This window comes from Amblyomma mixtum, chromosome 1, assembly GCF_055824585.1.
Source record: "Amblyomma mixtum isolate Tamu chromosome 1, ASM5582458v1, whole genome shotgun sequence".
NCBI lineage: Eukaryota > Metazoa > Arthropoda > Arachnida > Ixodida > Ixodidae > Amblyomma > Amblyomma mixtum.
In genome coordinates this window covers 297,011,481-297,034,893 of record NC_143012.1, presented here as the reverse complement: position 1 = coordinate 297,034,893, position 23,413 = coordinate 297,011,481, and the positions used below count along the sequence as shown (strand labels likewise).

General features: G+C 48.3%; 1 protein-coding gene across 2 annotated transcripts in view; it reads right to left on the bottom strand.

Annotated features, from left to right (window-relative positions):
- LOC149372163 (cyclin-I-like) overlaps window positions 1–22,211 on the bottom strand; it is a 28,598-nt gene extending 6,387 nt beyond the window's left edge. Inside the window, exons 1-5 of one of the 2 annotated variants that reach the window (XM_089566544.1) lie at window positions 22,013–22,211; window positions 1,325–1,466; window positions 968–1,102; window positions 513–587; window positions 255–395 (exon numbers count right to left, since the gene is read on the bottom strand). In XM_089566544.1, coding sequence (XP_089422670.1) covers window positions 255–395; window positions 513–587; window positions 968–1,102; window positions 1,325–1,466; window positions 22,013–22,020 — 501 coding nt within the window. In that variant the 5' untranslated portion in view covers window positions 22,021–22,211. Of the gene's footprint in view, window positions 1–254; window positions 396–512; window positions 588–967; window positions 1,103–1,324; window positions 1,467–2,862; window positions 3,051–22,012 lie in introns of those variants that run through there. The other variant, XM_089566545.1, reaches the window with a different exon arrangement.
- Window positions 22,212–23,413: the final 1,202 nt, after the last annotated feature.

Sequence of the window (23,413 nt, the reverse complement as noted above, 5' to 3'; positions counted from 1 at the left end):
TCTCGATGTATGCTAAAGAGCCAAATGCCAGAAACAATACAACGAACAGTAGCTGCCTACTTCAATAAAAAAAAGAAATAGCAGTGACTCCTGATCTCTGCTCCATTTAGGGTTATCTATGCCTTTGAGCCCAACACAATAGGAGTGAGCAACCTTTGCCAGATTGGGGCAAAGCTTCTACTCTAAAGCGGAAACAAAGCAAGCTGCTCAGACATCCACCTTAAGCTCATTCACAAGACGAAACAAATATTTACCCCATGCAGGAAGTCGAGAGCTGTGGCTCGACAGAGGTCCCATCTGAGTTTCTTGAGAATCAAAGCCTCCATACGGGTAATCTCAGACACACTGAAGATGCAGTCACAGTTCTTTATCAGATCCTTGATATGTGGAACCATCTGCAGAGCGGAAAGGAATACTTCATGCTGACAATGCACTACGTAGCGCACCTACAATAGCCACCAGAGAGGTAGCAGTGAGGCACACAAAGCAGCCAAGCTTCTTTCAGTGCTCACCTCATCTTCCTCGATAATCTTGGACGCTAAGTAGAAGCACGAAATAGCAATACATTTCAGGTACTTGGGTTGTGCCTGTGGGAGGATGAAAGATGTAGGTTAGTACTACATACATGGCATGAAGTACGACACCAATACAAAATTAATCTTTCTGCAGCACAACCACAGAAGAAATGCAGACCTGGCTTTTGATGCAGCTCGACACTTTGTAGCAGCAGTCAAATAATGGCAGTCTAAGTGCTGTAGTAGCAATGCTGGTTAAACTGGAATAACGATCTCTTCTTGCGTACGTAGTGGTTTTGCCCTAATGAAGCTAGCTAATCTACAATTACTCCAGTGGGCTTAATGACAAAGAGGAAAGGTTATGCTAGCACCAGTAACCAGTAGCCACTGCAAGCAATGTCAAAGCAGTAATTAATGGCAAAATTCCGTCGCCACGATGGCTGGGCACTTACCCTAACCAAGCGAAGGAACTCATCCATGAGTGTGACCGAGAGGAAGAGGGTCTCAGGATTGAACTTCAGGTACCGATTGAGGACAGTCAGCCATTTCACAGTGTGGTTCCTTTGGACAGATGTGATCTCTTCCCCCTGAAATGGCAGTCATCACAAAAGCGTTGTCAGTACAATAGCGAGGATGAAAAAAAGAAAAGCAGAAAAGACGGCGGCTGATATAAACGCTAAGGCCAGCACAGCAAAACCCCAAACACTCCTGGCGTTTCAGATTAGATAGTGCAAGGGGAATGTATCTGTGCCAGGAAGACTGTCCAGCACAGAGGGGTGTGTACGTGCCAAGGTCACCTTCAGACTGACCTGTGAGGCATAGGTGCTGGGCCGCCAGTGAAGCCGCTCCTTCCTGAGGTACTGCTGCACAAGGGCGATGGCAGAGTCGGCAGTGAGTCCGGCCTGGATCGACATGGCAGCTACACTGGCGGCGAAATGCACCCGCTTCAAACTGTTGGAGAGAAGAACAACGCAAGGTGAACACACTCGAAGCGAAGCCTCCTGCAACGAACACATGACAAGCAATCTTTTTTTTTTTCTCAGCGGCAGTTCCCTCCACTCAACGACTTTAAAGGCGACTCACTCCACTGAATCTACGCAGATAACACTTCGCAGCGCTCGAAACTCGCCTATTCGTTGGGCACGAAAGACGGAAGAAATAACGTTTGTAAGGACGGAAAAGACGTTATATACGGGCGCTATACAACTTCCATAAAGTGCGACGAGCTTCGGGCCGCTGCCTCAGGCAGCGAGGGTACCTTCCATGCGGCTCCACAGGCGGTAAGTACAAATAATAAAGGCGACAAGAGCAGGCCGAATGAGAAATCACTGGGTGTGCCCACGCCCGCTAGTAACAAGGTGCTGTCCGAAGCGGCTCGGCCATAGCGCATCGCCAAGGATTCCCACAAGGTGAAATGACGTTGCGTCAGACAGCCTGGCGCAGGTGTCGGGCCTTCCCGCGGCGCGATGGCGCTCGTAATGCAGCTCACAAAGAGGCTGAAATTTCAACCTGGCACGATGGAGCTTGGAAAACTTTGTCAGACGGACACAGGTCTTTTGGACAAAACACATCAGTTTGCGCTCAAGTCTAGCCACACAGGCGCGAGCATTTTGAACAAATGCAACCTCGGAAGCCCAACTCGGTGGATGCAAATATAGAACGGTAAATGAGTTCTTTGTCACCTGTAAGGGCAACAGATAGCGTCGAAATGAAGGTCAGCAAGGTATGACTTAGTTCTTTGCGCAGTGACAAAACCGAAAGGGTCCAAACTAGCCACACCCACTTGTTATTGAGGGATGGCAACAGTTGCGGTGCGCTGGCAGGATACTCTCCGTTCGTGCACAACACTGGTTCACAGCAGACCAGGTACAACCAGACAATAGAATAAAGCACACAGTGCATCGCGGAAGCGGATTACGTTTCCAGGCGGTGATAAAAGCGATAGCGAGCATCGCTTCTGACGGATTACTGAGATGATAATTATTCAGCTGCCTGGCTCTCCTGGAATAAGCGCAACAAGAATGCGATGCAAATGTATCGCTGGCCAGCAACAGCTGCACTACAGTGTACTGCTCTCAGAGGAGCGTGCATTAAATTTCGTACGCAGTGAGCGCCCCTGCAGTATGATCAATCGTAAGGTCAAAAAGGGCACTATAACGGCTTATTTCGCACCTCGTAGCTATATAACTTGCACATGCATAATACAAGACATCTCACGAACATTGCTCAACGCACACGAACATTATCCGAGCTCGAAGGCTTAAATTGCAAGCGACGGCATCTCTTCAAGGCGACCTAAAACAAAAGTGACGGTCAGAGAGAAGCTCGCAGACGAACACCACTTTACCTCGGACTGTTGTCGAGTCAAACTTGTCTTCCCGACCAGCATATGTTCGATGATGGCGTATAAGCACAAATAATTCCTAAACAAATCCAACTGGCTAAAAGAAGCGAGACATAACTATAATACAGCAGCGCAATGAAGAAACCGTCAGATGACTGCCCGTTGGTAAACAGCTGAGAAGGTGAGGCGATTAATTGTATCACAGCGCGAAAGCTCGTTTGAAATTAACACTGAATAGAAAAGCGTAACCAACTAATTCAGCCGGAGTATTGCGTTGAACTTTAAACGGTATAGTTTGTTTAAGTTATGCAACGTTCTTGTAAACACAAATGAGCGAAGAGTGGGGGACTACTTTTGGACGCGCCTGGAGACCTCTCTAAAGCGCACCTCGGCGGCGCTCTACATGTATTTATTTTTCTCTCTCTTCTGTCGTCACGGTGACGTCAATGAGGCGAGGGCGAATCTCGGCGCTCGCGTAGCGCGTCGGGTATGCGGAGCCGACTGGCAACAGACGGCGCACGGCGCTTCGCGAAAATTCTCGGTCACAAAGGGAATGAAACCCAGGCGTTTTGCTTTAGATGGGGCAACTTGAATTGCTGCAAAACGCAGTGAACTTTTCCCCAATGTTAGCTAGTTTACAGCATCGCTGAGATGTCAAACACGTCCTACAGATCTCACGCAATGTTTATGACGCCGTTGCAACGCCGACACTTTCGTCAGAGAGAGGATGTTGAGAGAAACGGCGAAAAAAAAAAAAATGACTGTGACCAATGGACGACCATAAGGTTGACGACCTCTGCACTTGTGGCTTACTGCGACAGTAGTTAAACTGCGCGAATATTAAACTTTCGGTTTCACCCATACTAAATTACTAATACTACTAAATACTAAATTAAATACCTAAGATCTCACAGCGCAGTTAAGTAAAAAAAAAAATCGGCCAGTTCGTTGATGTCTTTCGGTAAGCGCGTAAAAAAAGAAAAGATCTGCTGCTCTCATAAAAGTCAGAAAATTCTTCGAGAAAATTCTCCGCAATTAAAGCCTGTAGACGGATTCCACGATAATCTGCGCTGCATTTCCTATGGACGACAGTAGTTTAGTAATCCCTGCAGTGGTGTAGTAAGGCCGATGATGGCGAGTTTAGAATGTGGCGCGCGAAAAAAGACTCCATGAAAAAAAAAAAAAAAAAGCATGGACAAGAACCTAGAATAACGGCAACAACGAGAACGAAATTTGTGTGCGGTATACGAAAAACGAAAATTGGTTCTTGAAGAAAGGAAATGACGCAGTAACTGTCTCACATATCCCGGCTGACACCAGAACCGCGCCGCAATGGAAGGGATAAAGGAAGGTGTGAAAGAAGAAAGAGGTGTCGTAGTGGAGGCCTCCGGAATAATTTTTACCACCTGGGGATCTTTAACGTGCACTGACATCGCAAAACACAGGGCACCTTCTGCGCTTTGCCTCCATCAAAACGCGGCTGCCGAGGTCGGGTTCGAACCCGGGTACTCCGGCTTAGTAGACGAGCGCCTTAACCAGCTGAGCCACCGCAACGGGGTTTGTGTGCGGTGCCTTAATTATTTTTAACATCAAAGCGACACTGAAAAAAAAAGATAACGAAATGCAGTTGCATGATTAGCGCATATGCCGATCACAGAAGATCGCAACCGCCTATCAATATAAAATATCGATTACGCGTACGCTTTGGTCGGTACGCATATTTCAATATAGCCAGCTAGCACACCATCCCATGGCACCAAAATATAATGTCTGTCTTCCCGGAAACTCAGTCGACAGCTACAAATTATCTTGGAGTTTTAGCACATCAGCTAGCACGTAAAATATAGGACTCTGCACAAGCGCGCATGGCAACGCGTATCTGGACGGATTTGCTACTCGAGATTATTTCCTCGATGAGATAACGGCAGGGTTCAAACACTTCAGCGGTGTTCAGACACTTGAGACTGCGCCCATACGGCTTCTTATACACGCTGTTTACCTCCTCTCATCTCGCTGCACTTTTCAGCCTTGCTGTTGCAACAGGTCTCTTGTCATATTGTTTCATTTTATCGCTTTTCTTATCGGCTCTTCCCCACTCTCGTTTTTATCTCTCGGCTAATTGAGGGGTCTGCAGTACAGGTAATAGTGCGTGTCCGTCTTCTTTCGCTCTCTCTTCTAAATACGAATCTACCCGTAATATTCGCTCATTTTAACGACTATAGAAAAGCCACTCGATCGATATTTTCCTCGTCATCGACGGCCGTTATTTTGTCTGTTCCGTCGCAAGAGGGCACTGACAGAGCGGACACCTCTTCCGGGTTCTCGTATTTTTCGTTCGGATCCGTTTGGAGAACTGTAGCACTTTCGTAAGTACACCTAACGGCGACCTAAAATAAGACTGGGGCTGGAGTATGTCAGTGCGTTGAAAACAGCAGCTTCTCTTTGCATATTGGCGCCCAGCGTGGGTCAAAGAGAAGCAAATTAAAAGGAGCACAGCAGCAGAGCACTTTTGCCTCGATGACGACACTGTGCAGGCCTGGTTGCGTTGCCCGCTCTCGACTCCGCGGCAGCCCGGAAGCAAGGCGCTTCCGCGAACGAGGCTACATTGCGCGGTCGTTTTGTCCGTCGTCGCGTTTTGCGGGCAGGCAGACGGAGAGGAAAGAGGGCGAGGGCAGGGCGAGCCCCCACTTTTTATTGTTTTTGAGCGGCAAGCGACTCGCGCGTGAGGATGAGGCCAATGAGGCGATGGTCCAAGGCCGACCAATACGCTAAGTGGCCTTGAAACGAGGGGCTCGCCAGTCGCCGCTGCAGTCGAGGCTACGGACGGAGAGCAGCGTGCGAGTGCGTTTGTGCGTGCGTTTGTGCGTGCGTGAGTGAGCCCCTGCGCGCCTGTCCTCCGGCCCAGCAGCACCTTAAGTACTGTGCAGTGTAAGGCAAGCTGTTAAACACATGCTTCGTTTTAAAATCGTGTGTCACTTTGTTGTCCTGAGTTACATTCAACCGAGTCGCATTTCCAACTTAACTAGGGTTGCAGCTTAGGCTAGTTAGTGACGCATATTATGATGTGTACAGCGCCATAAAGACGTCCAAAAAGAAACACGCTCTCCTGTGAATCTCGCCCTCGCCCACCGTCGATTGCGCGTAGTCGGCATCACATTTTCAGTGTTAATGAGGAGCGACAACAGCAATTCTTGTTTGTTTCGAGTGCACAACGACTTCGGTGAGGCTAGAATTAGCAAACGCCTTCTTTGTGCGCTGTCCGTAACACGAGTGCACTTTTTTATGCCAGCCGTAACGAGGTCCGTTGCGCTCTTGAGAGTGCTCTCGGCTTCTGCAGCGCTGCGCGCAACTTCGAGAGCTCGAATGTTACGGGACGTAGCGGCGCTGAAAAGCGCACGCTGCTACCACGTGCGCGTATGCGCAACACTTCGGCGTGGGACGCTCTCGCATGATTCCCGGCTGGAGAGAAGCGGTTGGGAGCTGGGAGAGTGCGCGTCGCTGGCTGTAACGTGCTCGGCAAGGCGTTGGCTCGGCTTGGCGTCGCTAGGTCTGACGCGCTCTGAGCGAGGGAGCATTCTGTTCAGCGCGGTCTATCTTGTTCGTTGGGAAGCGAAAGGTCTTCGCTAAAAGAGCACGCGAAGCGATCAGTCATCTGCGACTTCTTGTCACATTCTTACGCACCATTCTTTCTGGCGCTGCGGTGCAGATTGCTTGCAGCGAACACGAAGGAAAGCGGACTGAGAAACGTTCTCGACTACCGCTTTGTTGTGCGCTTTCTTTCTCTTCCCGCCTTTGCCTTGACGTTAGTCGCTGGGTTGGAGAACTAGCAGAATAGGTCTGTGTCATGGCGCGATTACCTCCAGTGCACGAAATGGCCATAAACACGAATAGTTATGGCTGATCAGGAGACTAGTACGCATACTGCCAAAAATAGGCACTTTGCCCGCGTATACGTAAGCCCACAGGTGAAATCAATAAGGAAGCATATTCACCGATGTCACAGCCGCCGCCATTTTGTTCTCTGTGGAGTCAAACATGGAAAGGTCGCCGGGGTGTCTAAAGGGATTATCACGTCCTGTTCCTGCCTGCGATCTTGCAGCTATGCGCATGAAAAACAAAATAGCGTCCGTGACGTCACGTGAATGCGTGAAGGGGCGCCGTGTAGTAAACAGTTACCCCCACTCCCAAGGACTAAAAAACGCGCGTTTTGTACGTTTCTGCGCAATATTTTCTAAAAGTGAAAATGAATTTCGCTCTGGAATGCGAAGCTATAATGTACCTCCTGTCCATATTGCTCATAATAGTACATCATTGTTTTTACTTGCATACTGCCCATACCGGTGCCTCATTGGGCACGGCTCTTAAACAGCCTATAGGCAGAACCTGACAAACACGATTAGCATGATACACATCAGAAAGCAAAGGAGAATTAACGGTATACATTAGGGGAACTCAAGCGGAAGCAAAGGAGAATTAACGGTATACATTAGGGGAACTCAAGCGGAAGCTAGACTTAGAACTAGTCTAGGCTATAGGACAGACTTGGGCACGGAGAACCGGCACGGGTGACAGAGCGGATTCCAATGACAGGAAAATGTAGACACAGACTGGTGATGGTTTGGTTTCGATAATGGGGTTTAACGTCCCAAAGCGACTCAGGCTATGAGAGACGCCGTAGTGGAGGGCTCCAAAAATTTCGACCACCTGGGGTTCTTTAACGTGCACTGACATCGCAAGGTACACGGGCCTCTAGAATTTCGCCTCCATCGAAATTCAGCCGCCGCGGCCGCGATCGAACCCGCGTCTTTAGGGGCAGCAGCCGGGCGCCGTAACCACTGAGCCACCGCGGCGGCACAGACTGGTGAATACAGGTGGAGAGAAGCTATTAGGAGATTTGGTGGGGCAGGTAAGTAAGTCTTTACCCCGCAGTGGTCGTCACCTTACTGGTGATGATAATGACGACCAAGTATATGTTTTTTCGGAGCAATAGCGCAACAGGACAAGGGACCAAGAACGAGTAGACACACTATAGCGCTGTGTGTGTCTACTCGTTCTTGGTCCCTTGTCCTGTTGCGCTATTGCTCCGAAGCATGAACCAACAAGCCCGAATTTCAACGTTGTTAAAGTATATGTTTGCTCGCGAATTCCATACCGTCATGGTTCACAGCGTCTTCACAGCGCATGCCAGCACTGACAGCCGTTTCAGGAACAATACAGCAGCGATGATCGAAACGGCTGAACTGCCGTAAGGAGCCTGCAGCGCCATGGGAGTCGCTTTCGCTAGTCAACCGGGAAACATGTGCACGGCGAAGGCATCCTTGCAATGACGATGCCTCCGCGCCTTCGTTAATGGATCTGAACGTGCGTACGCTTAATAACTCAATCAATATCTGTCCCTCGAATGGATGTGGTTTTTGTAAGAACACTCCTGTTCATGTGGATGCAGACCTGAATCGCGAACCGCAGCAGACTTGTAGGCGACCGAGACTGCTGCCGATTGCCCTAGCCGACGACACGATCTATAGCCACCGTCAAGAAAATAAATGGGATGAGCATCGCGAACTGGGCCCCTGATTTATTAATACTGGCCCGTGCCCACGACGCGGCATTAAAACAATGTACGAGGACGGTGAGACGCAAAAAAAAACAAGATAATAATTCTAATATTTTCCAAATGAAATGTTTATCAGTGTTAGTAAGGTACCTTTTAAAAGACCCGGGAAAAATACAGTCGTGCCCTATTAATGCAACCCACGTTAATACGGACGATTCGAGTTTTTCTCTGGGAACAAAATTTTTTTTCGATGCATTTACGCCACGTTATTACGGAAACCCTCTGTTCGGAGAATGAACCGGACGAAAAGGCACAAAACCCACCAGAGCCTATGCAGTCCCGGTCGCGTTATTATGGACAGTGTTGAGAAGAAAACCTTGAACTGCCTCAGCCACTTTCCTTTACTGTGTTTTGAGTGCAGCGAAAAGCATTGCGAAACTGCAGACGTCTGAGGGCCGGGCTTTCTTTTTGGTTTCATGTTATGCTTTGGTTAGGTGCATGGTCGATGCCCCTTTTGCCGTATTGCGAGAGCGACTTTGAAAGAAGCTGCTTCTCCAGTTTCTGCTACGTTCAGCAGCTGTCAGCTGGCTGGGTAGAAGTATGTATGCCAAAGTCAGATACACCATCACGCGTCACTTGGGTCGCTAGCCGCTTGAGACTGCATTGATTTTTTTTTTTTTAACGACGCCTTAAACCAAAATAATGCACTCGGAGTTCCCAAGATTTTGAACATGGTAGAAAACCGCGTACAAAGACAGGACACATGCTTTCTTGTCCTAGCTGTCTATACGTACTGATTTCTGCATGCTAGAATTCATCTAGCCCCACTCCAGATTGTCTCCAAGATTTTATCTAATTTTCATTTCCCTGAACACCATTATACACAGAATCAGGCCTTAACTTTAATAATTTAAAAAAAATCAAGATTTGCTATTACGGACGACCCGCTATATATGGACAGCTTTCCTCGGGAACCAAAGTGTATTGGCGAGTCACGACTGTATTCGTGGGACCTTCGATACTCATGCCAAGCGCTGTGCTTTCGGAACTCGACAAACCGCGTCTTCTGCTCTCTTTAGGACGACACTGTAGCATTTGCAGGCAGTTGTCGACGGCGCGATGACGCAAAAGCGCGAAGAATTCTTAGCACTCGTTGTTTACTGGGTCGCAGCGGAGCGACTCGCGCACACCGTCGGAAAGAACGGCGTCTACTTTGGGGGCAGCGGTCGGGCTGAGAGCGTCGACTAGCGCTCACAGAAATAACCCATGCGGCACAGACGCACACACGAACACATGCGTAGTACTCAGCAAACGAGTTCAAGGACTGGCGACGACGCAGCCAAGGCAGCCATTCGTCGTCGTCGCCGCCGCAGTCCCCCGTGCAGTCAGCAGAGCGACCACGCGTGGCAGACGACCCACGAGTTTCCTTGGCGAACGGCGCACGCCTCGCCCGCTGTGGGCTTGCTGCACAAGCCTCGCTTGCCACCTGGACCCCGTGGGTTTTTCTTTCCTTTGCTTTCGCTTGTTTCGTTTTGTTTTTCTTTTTTTCTTAATGCGACAGCGTTAAAAGATTCATCGGCAAAAAGATATGTTGCTGGTCATAAAATTTGCCCATTGACTGAAGGGATGTTACGTCATTAGAACGGATAATTCCCATTGGATGGAGGGAAGTGACGTCACCAGACCGGAAGTGACAATTATACGCCCGTGTCGTCATCTCGAGGCGCGTGTGGGAAACACCTAACCAAGTGCTAGATGACCCGATGGGATGTCTCGAGTGCAGACGGACGTGTAGGGAGCCTATGGGTGCGTTCCAATTCTCTAGACGTCTGACAAGACGTCTAGTGTGACGTCTAGGAAGCCGTCTACATGTCTACATATTGGAACGTGTCTACTTCACGCGCCGCCTTGCGCATATAAACTGAACTAACATTTGCGAATAGTTGCACTCCTATGTTCTTAAAAAATCTTAATAAAACAAGATAAAAACGCGCTGTTAGTAGTTTGCTAGTTCTTATTTTTTTTTTTCTGCAATAATGGTGCGTTCATCGCTACCGCCTCAGCAGACGATCTCACCTGCATAGCAGACGATCTCACCCGCACGATTTCCTCTCGCGCGATTCACAAATATAATCGTAGGTCCACAAAGACGGCTTTATTTGCCGCTAGTTCCTATAAAAATCAACTTAACGGAATGACTGACACTTGAAAGATGGTGCGTCTCCGGGCTCCAGTGCCCGCGAAGATCACGGCTCACTCAGCTCTGACCAAAGTAACGTTGGCTCTGACTGCACCAACTGCTCCGCCATCTTTAGACAGGAAGTTAGCCTGCATCGATGTGGACTTCGGCGAAGCAGTCTTGTTGGACGGCTTCGTGAAAATTGGAACGCGTCTAAAAATGGCGGCTGTCCGGCAAGACGTCTAAGTAGACGTCTACTCGGGAGTATTGGAACGCAGCCTATAGCAGGGCTGTGGCATGTTGCAAGTTGCGCGTCCGCGCCGAGGGTGGCGCCTCGGTCGAAACGATTGCAGCGATCCTGGTATCGGCGGTAAACGCGGCTGCAGTTAAGCCTAAGGCTGCAGTTTAAGCCTAATAAAAGTGAAATTTTTAGACCACTATCAATAATAAAAACATGCTTATGAACTAAATTATAACCAGCCATAGGTATTAAAAATAAGACATCAAAGAAATTACTTGCGAAGATGACGACGCGGGTAACGCGGCAGCAGACGACAGCAGACGACGCCCGGTCATACGCGCAAGCGAAAACGGCGACGTCGGCGGCATTCGCACTGGAGCAGCGTCATTGGCGTCATGTCGAGTCACACAGTGAGCTTTTCTTGGAGTCTTTATACTAAGAACTAGCACTGCAGCATATTATGTTGTCCCTAGCCCAACGCACTGTGATTTCTTCTACACGAGTCAAAGGTTGAAAATTTTCTCTGCCTTTCTCTGCGTGTGTTTATTCATAGCCACAGACTGATGCGTTTCAATACATGTCAGATGTTTTACTTCCCTGCTATTTACCTAAATCTCTTACAAAGTCGCGTACAAACCTATATTCAGTCATGTAGCATTTTATTATGTATACTGTACCTTGAAACCTTTTTTTATCCAGCATATATACTCTGTGCGCTCATGTCTTCTAGGTTTACATAATGGCGTTTTTTTATTTTGATTTTTAGGATGCCTGTTACTGATACTGCAATGTCACTGATACTTAAAATCACTTTTTGAACATCGATTGTCACTGCTGATGTTCTTTTAATAAATTGTTCTTTGTACAAAACCATTTACGCTTTTCGTTCTCGATCGAGCGCAGCTGCTAAGCAGTCGCGCCGCTCGCCACCATACACCATGCTACATCAACAGACACATCGAAATACAAAAGCGAGTGAGCAGATTACGTAAGTACTTAGGAAATCAAGCGTGAATGCAGCGCGGGATCAGTTAATCACCAGTGTTTACAAAGCTTGGATCGAGCTAGCGGCCGCCAGCACCAGTAACGCGCGAGTACAGTGCACTGTAGCGCGGGCAACCGGCCACAACCAGCCGCCTAAACGCGCGCCGCCATATTGGATTTTTGATGCGTTTACCGCCTCTCCCAGGTGCCGCCACCATCGCCTTCGAAAAAAAACGTCCCCATTGGCTCTATGAGAGTGTCACTCCCTTGCCTATAGTTACCACCATGCACGAATGACACAAAACTCGGTGTAAAGACAACAACCTGTTTTTGCACTGCTAGCACAATGTCACTAGGCGTCCCTGAATTTTTCCTCGCTTCACTGATTTCCGTTTCGGTGTATGTCCCTCTACATGTTTTCCGTAGTTAGCTCGGTGGCTATAGGGCTAGAAACCGTACAAAAAAAAAAAAGATATATAACATTTTTTTTTTAATTATGTGCGTGTGAATGTGTGCGCGAGGCAAAGGCCGCACCTTGTGCTAACTGGTGGTGGCTGTGAGACAAGGGCGTACAGGTCGAGTCGCGGTAATAAAAAATACGCTCCAGGAAACAGGAGCGGCAACTTGAATGAAAAATTGCAGAGAATCCGACTTGTGCATCCGTTTGTCACGTCGCTGTCAGCTGACCCTCTCATGCCGCAGCGAACCCCGCTTTCTATCGCTACCAGGTTTCTCCTTAACTTCGAAACGGAGTGGACGGCCTTGCTTCCATTTTCCTCGGTGCGATTGCTCAACACGTCTGCAACAGTTGGGGGCTGTCTGCAACGAAATAACGAATGATGTTGAATGCTAATTTAAATCCCAGTATATGAGATGATAATAAACGAGCATGTGTCAATGTGCGTATGTGTGTGTGCAGTAGGCAAGGGGGCGCGGGGGGCAAACACACGATAAACGAATGAGAGACAGGAAAAAAGTTCTGAACCCAGCTCACGTTTACAGATCTGTAGACAATGAAAGAAAAAAATGGGTTAATGAACTTTCGCTAATCAAAAGCTTTACTGTGCATGGCCTAAAGCACGCCTCAGCAGAGCGCCTAAGGTTAATTTTGGCTATCTGCGGTTCAACGACATCACAATAAATCGACAATCTCACATCTCGCCTTCACTAGAATGCGGGTGACGCGAAAGGGCTCGAACCCGAGACCACCTGTTCAGTAGCAGAAAAACCCGCAACCACCGACTGCATGGAGGTTCTCTGCGCGCACCAGCGAAAAGAAAGTGGGAAAGAAGAGAAGTCAAACGGTGAGGCGCTCGTTCGTCTGTCCCCGCCCGATGCAGCCGAACGAGTCGCTGGAGGAACAATGGGTCGTTGTTCGCTCGCGAGGAAGCGAGCGTCGGCGACTGCCCCTCTCGCGGTTTTCCGGACCGGTTCTGCGTCGACGCCGAGGGCGCGCTACAGGTCAAAGTGCGACCAGCCACCCCTGCGTGCCAAGCGCCCCTCTGCGGCGTCCGCACGTCTCTCAAGCACTATCGGCGCAGCTTACGTTTGCAGTTGTTTATACTTCGCTTCCGTGTGCATGCACTTCCGTTTGGATGTCTTCCCGTATATATTACGTAGCTATAATCTGTACTTCCTTCCTATATTCTCTCTTCACCTACTGCTTGTCCCGTACCCGTTGTCGAGAAAGTAGCCGATTTTAATGCGGCGGTTCCTGCCTCTCCCTTTCTCACACTTATTTTTATTAAAACCATTACTGCCGCCAGAGCTGCGATTAGTGTACAGTAAAGCATGAGATCAGGGCAAGACGGGTTTGCACTGCATGCGTATCATACGTGTGCAAGGGCGTCCGCAGAATTTTTTGCAGGGGGGGGCCCCATTGGTTGTTGGCGCCGGAGGGGGGGGGGGGGGGGTATATTCGTAACAAAAAGGCACTATTTGCGGAGGAAATTTATTTATTTATATATAAATAAAAAATAAGTAAAATACACACATGAAAGAAAAATTACAAACAGCAAATTAAAGCGCGGCTAGGAGAGATACATTGGAGTTTATCAACGAAGAAACAATTAAAATTAATAAAGAATGCAAAAAGATACTATCACTTCGTGGAGAAGAGTGCTCAGTCTTGCTGCATACGGGTTCTCGACTCTCCCGGATTGATGACCAGCACACAGCACAATATGTTCACAAACACGCAACTACAGTCAGTCAGTCTTCCTTGAACAGCAACTCTAGGCGCCTCGGATTTTTCTGGGCGAATTGCGTGGGGACACGGGTGATATTCATTCCTGTGCTTCATTACACGCTCACGGTGCACACTTATCATACACATTGATTGGAAAAACGGTTGAACGAGTACGTTGAAAACAAAAGATGACTATATATACAACGAAAACTTATTTACAAGTTAAATGCACGCTCGCAGCTTCATACACCTCGCTCCATCTCGCTCGCGCATCCGCACAGTCGAGCAACCGCACACACTGCTCGCCGCTCGTCGTTTTCTCGTCCGCTGTCTTCGTTGTTCTCAGCTTCGTTGACAACCGGCCACTAAAAACACCGAAGCACAAACACAGAGGTGCGCGCACGTGTAAGGCTTTGGGGGTGAAAGGAACGCCGCGCGACTTCCGAGGTTCCGGAAGGGACACTCGCCACTCCGGTCGGAAAATTTGTTTTTGTGTTTTTAAGGGGTTCAGAGCCCCAAAACGACTCAGGCTATGAGGGACGGAGTAGTACAGAGTTCCGGATAATTTCGACCACCTGGGTCTCTTTACCATGCACTGACACGCACAGTACATGGGCGCTGTTGTGATTTGAGACCCAGCCAGAGGTGACAGGCGAGCCAGGCAGGCGCCATCGGGCTGCGTTGACCAAAGGCGCTAGTTTTCGAAGAAGACGCAAGGAACGCTGGTGTGGGGGCGCCTCTGGAGACTGCGTCGCCGTGAACAAAACCAGCTAATCCCCTTTGCCGAAGATTCTGAAAGCGGCGCTTCTACCGCACTGAGCTCTCCCGTGGATCGGAGGAGACAGCGAGCGGCGGCGGCGCCAACTCATCGCCCGCTCGCCCCTGAGCAGCCCGACAAAGCGGGGGTGGACACGGCTGATTTGTCCTTCCCTCCTGAAGAATTCATCGGTGGCCGGCGTACGAAGGCGAAAACAAGATGCCCTGTGCACTGTCTGCCTCCGTGTCGCTATCTCTCTAGAGATCAAAGAAACAGACACCCATCTCAAGACGGCTCGAAACACATGCTCGCCGGTGCCGCTGTATGTCTGCAACAGGTCGCCCTTCAGCAGAGCTAACGATGGCGTGGTTTGAAAACGGCGGAACGACGCGTGCCCGGACGCGGCATTTCGCAGATGTGACCCAAAGCGTGGAAGCGGGGCTGCTTTTACCCTTTTGGCTGGGCGCACCACCGCACCTGGCGTGCGGCCATCACTCACGGTTCGAGTGAGTGATTTTCCAGGGGGGTGCAGCCGACCCCCCCTTGCCCCCCCCTCCGGACGCCCATGTACGTGTGACAGCTTTGTTACGTATGCTTTTCCACTGTTCTTTGTTTATCGCCGCTGACCAGCGGTGTTTTCGCTTTAAAGGGCCACTGACCAGGGTCCGGACATTTTTGAAAAACAAGCCCACTGCATAGATGAGGCATCGAAGATAACCTCTGCAAAATACTAGAGCCATGCGCGCCCCGAAAAGCTGCGAAAATTCAAATCAAAGCCCGTTCGTTCTTTCCTTCCTTCAAAAACGGGCCCGGCCCACTAGTCTGCACCCCGCTGACGTCAAGGGGGGATACTTTCGCTAAAGGCACTCCATTGGTGCATCGTTCTGACTGACGGGAGAAGGTTGGGCGTAGCCTTGGCGTCGCGTCGTCTGCACAAGGCTTTCCGCAGCGCCTTCTGTTCTGGCTCATGCCTACAAACCCGCATGAAGGAAAAAAAAAAAAAACTGCGGAGGGAGCGTGCGGCGACAGCCTTGAACCCTAGCCATAAAAAGTAAAAAAATAGTAAAACTGAGGGAGTTGGTTCGCCCCCCCCCCCCCCCCCCCCCCCGCCGTGATCACGTCACGAGACGCTCTGCGTGCGCGCTCCCTTCTCAGTTTCTTTTCTTCTATGCGAGCCCCCTAAAACAAGGTTTTAATTAGTAGTGCAGCAGAGCCTTTCCCTCGCTCGCCCACATGACCGCTCCGCACACACACCCCTTATCTTTCGTGCATCTTGCGTACGCCTAGACTCCAATGAATGACATATGCTTTGGAGCGGAGAAAAGACACAAACACACAGAACACAAACACGCATGGAGAAAAGCAAACGGGCGGTTGCCGGGTCCGCGCTTCGCCGTGTGTTTCGAACACAACCGACTTCCGCCCCTCCGCTCGTGAAACGGTGGGGAGGCCTAAAAGAAAATGAAAAGGTGGCTCGTTAACTGGGAATGACAAACAGATGTATGAAAGGATGCGCTCGCTAACAAGTCTGGGAGATTCTTTTGTATGCACTAGCAAATAACTACGCAGCTTGATCAGCACCCTCAACTCCTGCGTATCCGTACGAAACGCCCTTCACGATTGCGAGCAAACTTTGAACGTTGCACACTATGACTAATCTTGCAGCCATGTCACGGCAGTGAAAGAAAGACTGGTTGCGCTGACTGTAGAAGACAGCGAACAATTCTTAGAGAAAATTGCGAAGTTCTATTTTTTTCTGAATTCAGATAAATTTATTCATCTTATCGCGATAACTTGAATTTTGGCATTAACTGCCCTCTACGTTTAGGAGACAACACCCGTTTAGGGAGCGTAACACCCGCCCATGGCACCACATCTCCCTATAGACCCTCGCTGCTTTTCTCTCCTGACAAAATGTTGACCACCCCATCCACGAAACCTGACCCCCCAAGCCCATCAAATGGAACACAAAAATGACTGAGAAAAGCGGAGGCGTCTACAGCTGCATGCTATTCAAGGAAGACTGACTGCAGTCAGATCTTGATGAACATACTGAGCTGTGTCAGTACGCGTGAGTCGCGAACCCGCACGCGGCGAGACTGACACTTGTCATGTTTAATGCTTCGTTCATTAATAAAATCCAAGCAGTCTTCTCTAAGCCAGACGCTATAATTTGCCGTTTCTAATTTTTGCGTGATCTATATAGCTCAGACCACAAAAAGTGCCTTTTTTGGTGGTTGCCTACCGTCTCCCTTTCCCCGCCCATCTCTTAGCAACAAGTGACCCCCCCCCCCCCCCCCGCGTTCAAAAGAGAAAGAAAGCTCTCTGGACGCCCGTGATTCTATCACTTTCGCTTCATTTCTTACCCGCCGCAGAGGCGCAGTGGCTACTGATCCCAAGGTCGCGGGATTGAATCCCTGCCGCTAGGCTACATTTCGATGGAGGCGAAATTCAAAAACGCTTGACGTCAGCGCACGGTAAAGAACTCCAGCCATGTGTCTAAATTAATCCGCAGCTCTCCGAGACGGTGTTCCTGGTAGCCCACGTGTAGCTTCGGGACTTGAAACCACATACCCTTTCGCTTCTGCGAAGCCAATTTCGGACGAAAATTCGAAGGGCGTTTCGAGCATTTTTCGTTGTCACCCGAATCCGTTGCTTTACGTTCCTCTGGAACCACTCGACCAGACGTGCAGTATAAAACTCGGGAGGTCACGCGAACAAAGAAAGCTTTTTAATTTTTATTTCCTTCTCAGAAAGAAGAATAAGGAACACGATTTTGCGGAACGCAGTTTTGAAAAGACACAAGGTTGATGATAAAAGGAGCACGCAACAGCTGGGTTTTGCCTGACGACGAGGAGGTTAAAAAAAAGTTGGGTGACTCATTGCGTTTTGTTCTGACATGCCCCATGCTCTATTGTCGGAAAATTCCTTGAATGCGACATTAGAAGCGACATTATTTTGGCATGAACATGCAGCTAAGTACAATTGTACGTATAAATGAATGCTTCTGCTTTGCTCATGGATTAAAGGATCTGCAGACGTGGTTGGTAGTGATGACGAAATGCGTCGATAGTTTTGCCAAGCAAAGCGAAATTGCCGATTTCTGATCTAAGGGATGTTTCGTGAAAAAAAGAAGGGTTGGGCCAGTTAATACAGGTCGATGTTGAACCCCTTTTCACGTTGTTTTGATGCTGAAGTCGATCACTTAATCATCATTCCTTATTCAATGTTACTATCTGAATTGCTGGCATGTTCTCAGTACCTTGTTTGCATGTGATCTGCAATGTAGTTAATTATCCCTTCAATAAAGTCTCATGGGTACTGTGAGTGTGTATATATACAGGGTGTCCCAGCTAACTTGGACCAAAATTTAAAAAAAAACTAAGCGTTCTTCAGAACTGAAATCGCCTGGATGTTGTTGAGGTTTATCCAAAGTTACAGTACCATTTTTTCGCTTCTCCTATTTGAATAATTAGTCGAGATAAAAAAATTAACTTTTTAAATATGGCTTGAAACGTTCAGGCGTCAATAGGAAAGTTGTGGAGCTCCACAAATATCGTCCAACCCAGGCACTTCCAACGAGATAGACTTAGCGTGGTCGCTTTTATTCGGGAAAAACGAAAGCCCGCGGAGTTTAAAAAATACCACGTGACAGCGCGCTCCGTGCGCCCGGATGCGCCGCGATTACAGCGCTCTCATCAGTGCTTCTTAAGAAACATCACCCGCTTCGGGCCTTTCGTGCTGCCCAAGATCGCGATGTGCTTGGTTCCACGATAAGCGCCAGTGGGTACGGGCGGCAATGGAAAGAAAGCGCGGCTCCTGTTTTTCAGCGTAATTCACACGACGTTATCAGGCTTGTTACATGCGTCTTTGCTTGTTGGGATCTTGCTCCCAAATTCAAACTCATGAGATTGTCATCGTTCCTCCGCATGCATTCTGCTAACGTGAGTGTGCAGTTATTGCCGCAGAAACGGGAGCCGCGCTTTCTTTCAACTCCCGCCCGAACGCACTGGCGCTTATCGTGGAACCAAGCACATCGCCAAGCCCTGTCTTGGGCAGCACGAAAGGCCCGATGCGGGTGATGTTTCTTACGAAGCACGGATGAGAGCGCTGTAATCGCGGCGCATCCGGGGCACGGAGCGCGCTGTCACGTGGTATTATTTAAACTCCGCGGGCTTTCGTTTTTCCCGAATAAAAGCGACCACGCTAAGTCTGTCTCGTTGGAAGTGCCTGGGTTGGACGATATTTGTGGAGCTCCACAACTTTCCTATTGACGCCTGAACGTTTCAAGCTATATTTAAAAAGTTAAATTTTTTTATCTCGACTAATTATTCAAATAGGAGAAGAGAAAAAATGGTACTGTAACTTTAGATAAACCTCAACAACATCCACGCGATTTCAGTTCTGAAGAGCGCTTAGTTTTTTTATAAATCTTGGTCCAAGTTAGCTGGGACACCCTGTATGTATATATATATATATATATATATATATATATATATATATATATATATGAGAAGCCAACCGCCGCAGAAACCAAGGGGCACAGGGGATTTTTTATTTATTTTGTGCTGTTGTTCGATTTAGAACTTTACTAAATATGTTATCGCTCAAAGCTAATTGATTAGAAAAGCAGATTAGCATATTGAAGCAGATTGATTAGAAAACCCCATCCGTTGTTTGCTTACTGATTCAGTCACAGCACTGATTCAGTCACAGCAATGCTAAAAGAGTGTCAGCTAGAATCACTAGAAGTAAGAAGACTAAAGCAGAAATTGAAACTTTTTTTTCTGATAATGAATGATAAAGTCAAAGTTAATAAACATCACTATGTTGCACCTCCCCTGAAGCGTTGCCCTCGGAAAAATCACAGTAAGGTATTACAACCTATTATTACACGTACTGATGTCTATCGCTACTCCTTTTTTCCTGATGCTGTAGAAATTTGGAATCAACTACCATGTGACGTTGTGGACCAAACAGATGTAGACAAATTTGTGATAGGTGTGAACGCGTTCCTGGAAGATTGCTGTGCAAATCTGTAATTCTGTGCATTTGAGTGTTTCTTTTTTTAGCGAAGAGAATTGCACTTGTGTCTGTATATGTTTCCCTCCCTGTAATGACCCTCATGCAGAGGGTTAACAGTATGAAAAAATAAACAAAATAAAATAAAAAATAATTGCATAGCGAGGGCCTCGGTTCTCGCAGCCTTGACGCCATAGGAAGCATAAGAGGGTTCTCACACAGCTTCCACCCTCGCCGTTCGATGTTCTACGTCACATCAGCGGTAACTCAGGACGTGCTGCGTCCGCCGCTTAAGAACGTGGGTGGCGCTGATGAGCACTCTCAAGGTTAGATTATTTGTAAAAAGAAATACCCCCGAAAGCAGAAGATTTGACAGCCGTCGCCGTATCTCAGCGGTAGAGCACTGGACGCGTAATTCGGAGGTCGTGGGTTCGGATCCCACCGGCGGCATGTGGTTGTTTTTTATTCTGCTTTTCTAATCAATTAGCTTTAAGCGATAACATATTTAGTAAAATTATAAATCGAACAACAGCACAAAATAAATAAATCAATTAAAAATCCCCTGTGCCCTTTGGTTTCTGCGGCTGTTGGCTTCTCTCATATTTATAACGAGCCCCTCATTCCCCTTCCTATATATATATATATATATATATATCTACACCCTCCAGACGCATTGTCCCTCGAGGTCCTCGCCATTGCGCATGCCCTCCAGTCATTTTCCCTCCTTCCCTCTCTCCAAGAGTACACAGTCTATTCGGACTCACAAGCCGCTATACACCACATACAGAAACGCACCCTGACCCCTTCTCTCCAACAGGAGGTCGAACGAGCGGTCTCCGCACTGCAGCCTTCCATCGTTTTCCTCCGCTGGGTCCCTGGGCATTCAGGGATTGACGGCAATGAGCTGGCCCATCAGCTCGCCCGCGACACACTTTTCCGGGCACCGTTGATCCCCTGGCCCAAGCCCTCGGAGGACGGTGGGAGACTCACCCTTCGCCGCACCATAAAAGAGGTCTACCTTGAGCTCCGCCTCGACAAACGCCTTTACCCTCCCCCTCATCCATCACTCACGGTGCCGGAGTCTCGCCTTCTTCGGCACATTCAGATGAATGCAGTTATCACCCCGTCCCGCCTCTTCCTCTATCGCTATCGATCGGACCCTTCCTGTCCCAACTGCCCCTGTATCTATGCGGACCTGGCCCATTGCCTATTCTATTGCCCGGCTGCTCAGCAGTCGGGTTCCTTCCCCCCACCCTCTCTATCCATCACCACCTGGCTCGACTGGCTTGGCGCTGAAGGGGAAGAAGAACAGCGGCTTCTGGTCGCCCAGGCGGTCGAAATGCTCGGCCTGTAAATTATGGTTGATTAAAAGTCTTTTACTACTACTACTATATATATATATATATTCCTTACCAATGGATATTTTTACTTATTTTACTCTTAGAGTTCATGCGTAATTTGCAGAACGGAAAAGCAAAAATTAAACTTATTAATGAAGAAAGAGGAATATGAATGCACAAAAAAATATCCTTCACAGAATGCCCAGAATTTTTACCAGTATTCAATTAGGGTGCCGCGTTATAACTTGCTGCAATGCTAAGTTGCTAGCAAAGTTCTTCAGAAGTCATTCACTGAACCCGCCACGGTGCGCCAGTGGCTTTGCCGTTCGTCTCCTGATCCCAACAGAGCAATCGATCTCGGCCGCGGCAGCCGTATTTCGATGGGGGCAAGGTAAAAAAAACGCCCGTCTGCTGAGCTAATTCGGCGCACGTTAAAGGATCCCAGATAATCGAAATTAAAACGGAGCAGTTCACTGAGGCGTTGCTCATAACCCACATGTGTCGCCTCGAGACGTTAAACCTCACAATTCACAATTTATTTACATTACATTCGCTCGTCGTCAAAAACAACGGACACCCAAGCTGCAATTAGTTTTCCACAGAAATTGTGAAAACAGTTCCGCAGCCTTACATAAGGTACGTAAGTTCTATTTCACCTGATAATTATAACCGGTCGAATTTCTACTATACTGATCCTAACATATCTTGTTATGAGGGTTTGCTCACTCCCGCTCACAGACGGATATTTTTCACCACAGTCTGTTCACGAACACGGACACATATCGATCCGCTAAATGTGAACAGTCATAAGCGGATCGTATACTCTCGATAAGCGAGACACGGGATAAGCCGCGTCAGAGATGTGAAAGGAGTCGAGTGAAACCTTACCGAGCCATCGCAGACGAACACCGCGGGTCGAGCTTCGTCAGGAGCCGCTGTCGTTGCTCGCGTCTCGATTTCGTGTCGCTCGGCACTCTTCCTTCTCGAGGCTTCGATCTCGGCAGGCCGACGCGTGAACTGGGCAGGTCGACGCTCGCAGCGGCGGGACGCTGAGCGCTCGCATCGCGGCCACTCTCGCTCGCGAGCTACCGAGGAACCTTCGAGAAGACGCCGACGTAGAGGACGGACGGGCTAGCGAGCGCTGCCGGCCGTAGCGCGCCGGGACCTGCCCGGACACGACGCAGGCTCGCTTCGTCGGCGGCACGAAGCAGGCATTTCGTACGCCGCTGCAATGCAGCCGCCGGTCTCCGCGCCCGAGCGCCTGGCATTCTTTCACGCGTTTGTGTGGAAGGGGCCTGTTGCCGAAATCGCTAGCCTGTCTAGTCACTGAGGGCCTGTCTGGAGCACGGGAAATCTTTTTTTATTTTTAGACGCTGCGCCCTCGCACGGCTCGAAACCGCAGCGTTTGGAGCTGATTCGCCGTCAGCACACTGTTTTACGGGGACACATTTTTTTTAAAGGCTTATCTAGTTACGTCGATGAATTGCGCCGATGCTGGCTTCAAACGTGCTAGGTTATCCCGAGTGGTTATTTAACGCCAAAAAGAAAACATCGTTTATTTGTTTGAAAGTGGCGGTTTCTCTCAATAATTCAAAAGCCGCCCAATACTTTGAACGTATTTGTACGATGAGCAATGCGACAAGCCATTGCCTTGTCATCTTGCCGTACCTCGACCTTCATGATACGAAATATTTCAGCTACAGTAGGATACAACTATATATATATAAAAAAAAACAGCAGTTAACACAGGGCCATGGTGTGCGGCGTCTTGTATCAGACCGCTGGTCAACCACAACAGTAAATGAAATCAGATTTTTAATGTTTAACTATATTGAACAAGCTAGTATCAAAATTCTAGCCTTATAATTTTTTTCTTGTGATTAGCTTCTTGTTTAGGTAAGAATAGAGATTGTCATAATGGAGCGAATTATTGGCATCCACCCAAGCGCAGCCGTACTCCACCAAGCAAATTCTATATATCCTCCTTGACTCCAAATCAGATTTTTAATGTTTAACTATATTGAACAAGCTAGTATCAAAATTCTAGCCTTATAATTTTTTTCTTGTGATTAGCTTCTTGTTTAGGTAAGAATAGAGATTGTCATAATGGAGCGAATTATTGGCATCCACCCAAGCAGAGCCGTACTCCACCAAGCAAATTCTATATATCCTCCTTGACTCCAAATCAGGTTTTTAATGTTTAACTATACTGAACAAGCTAGTATCAAAATTCTAGCCTTATAATTTTTTTCTTGTGATTAGCTTCTTGTTTAGGTAAGAATAGAGATT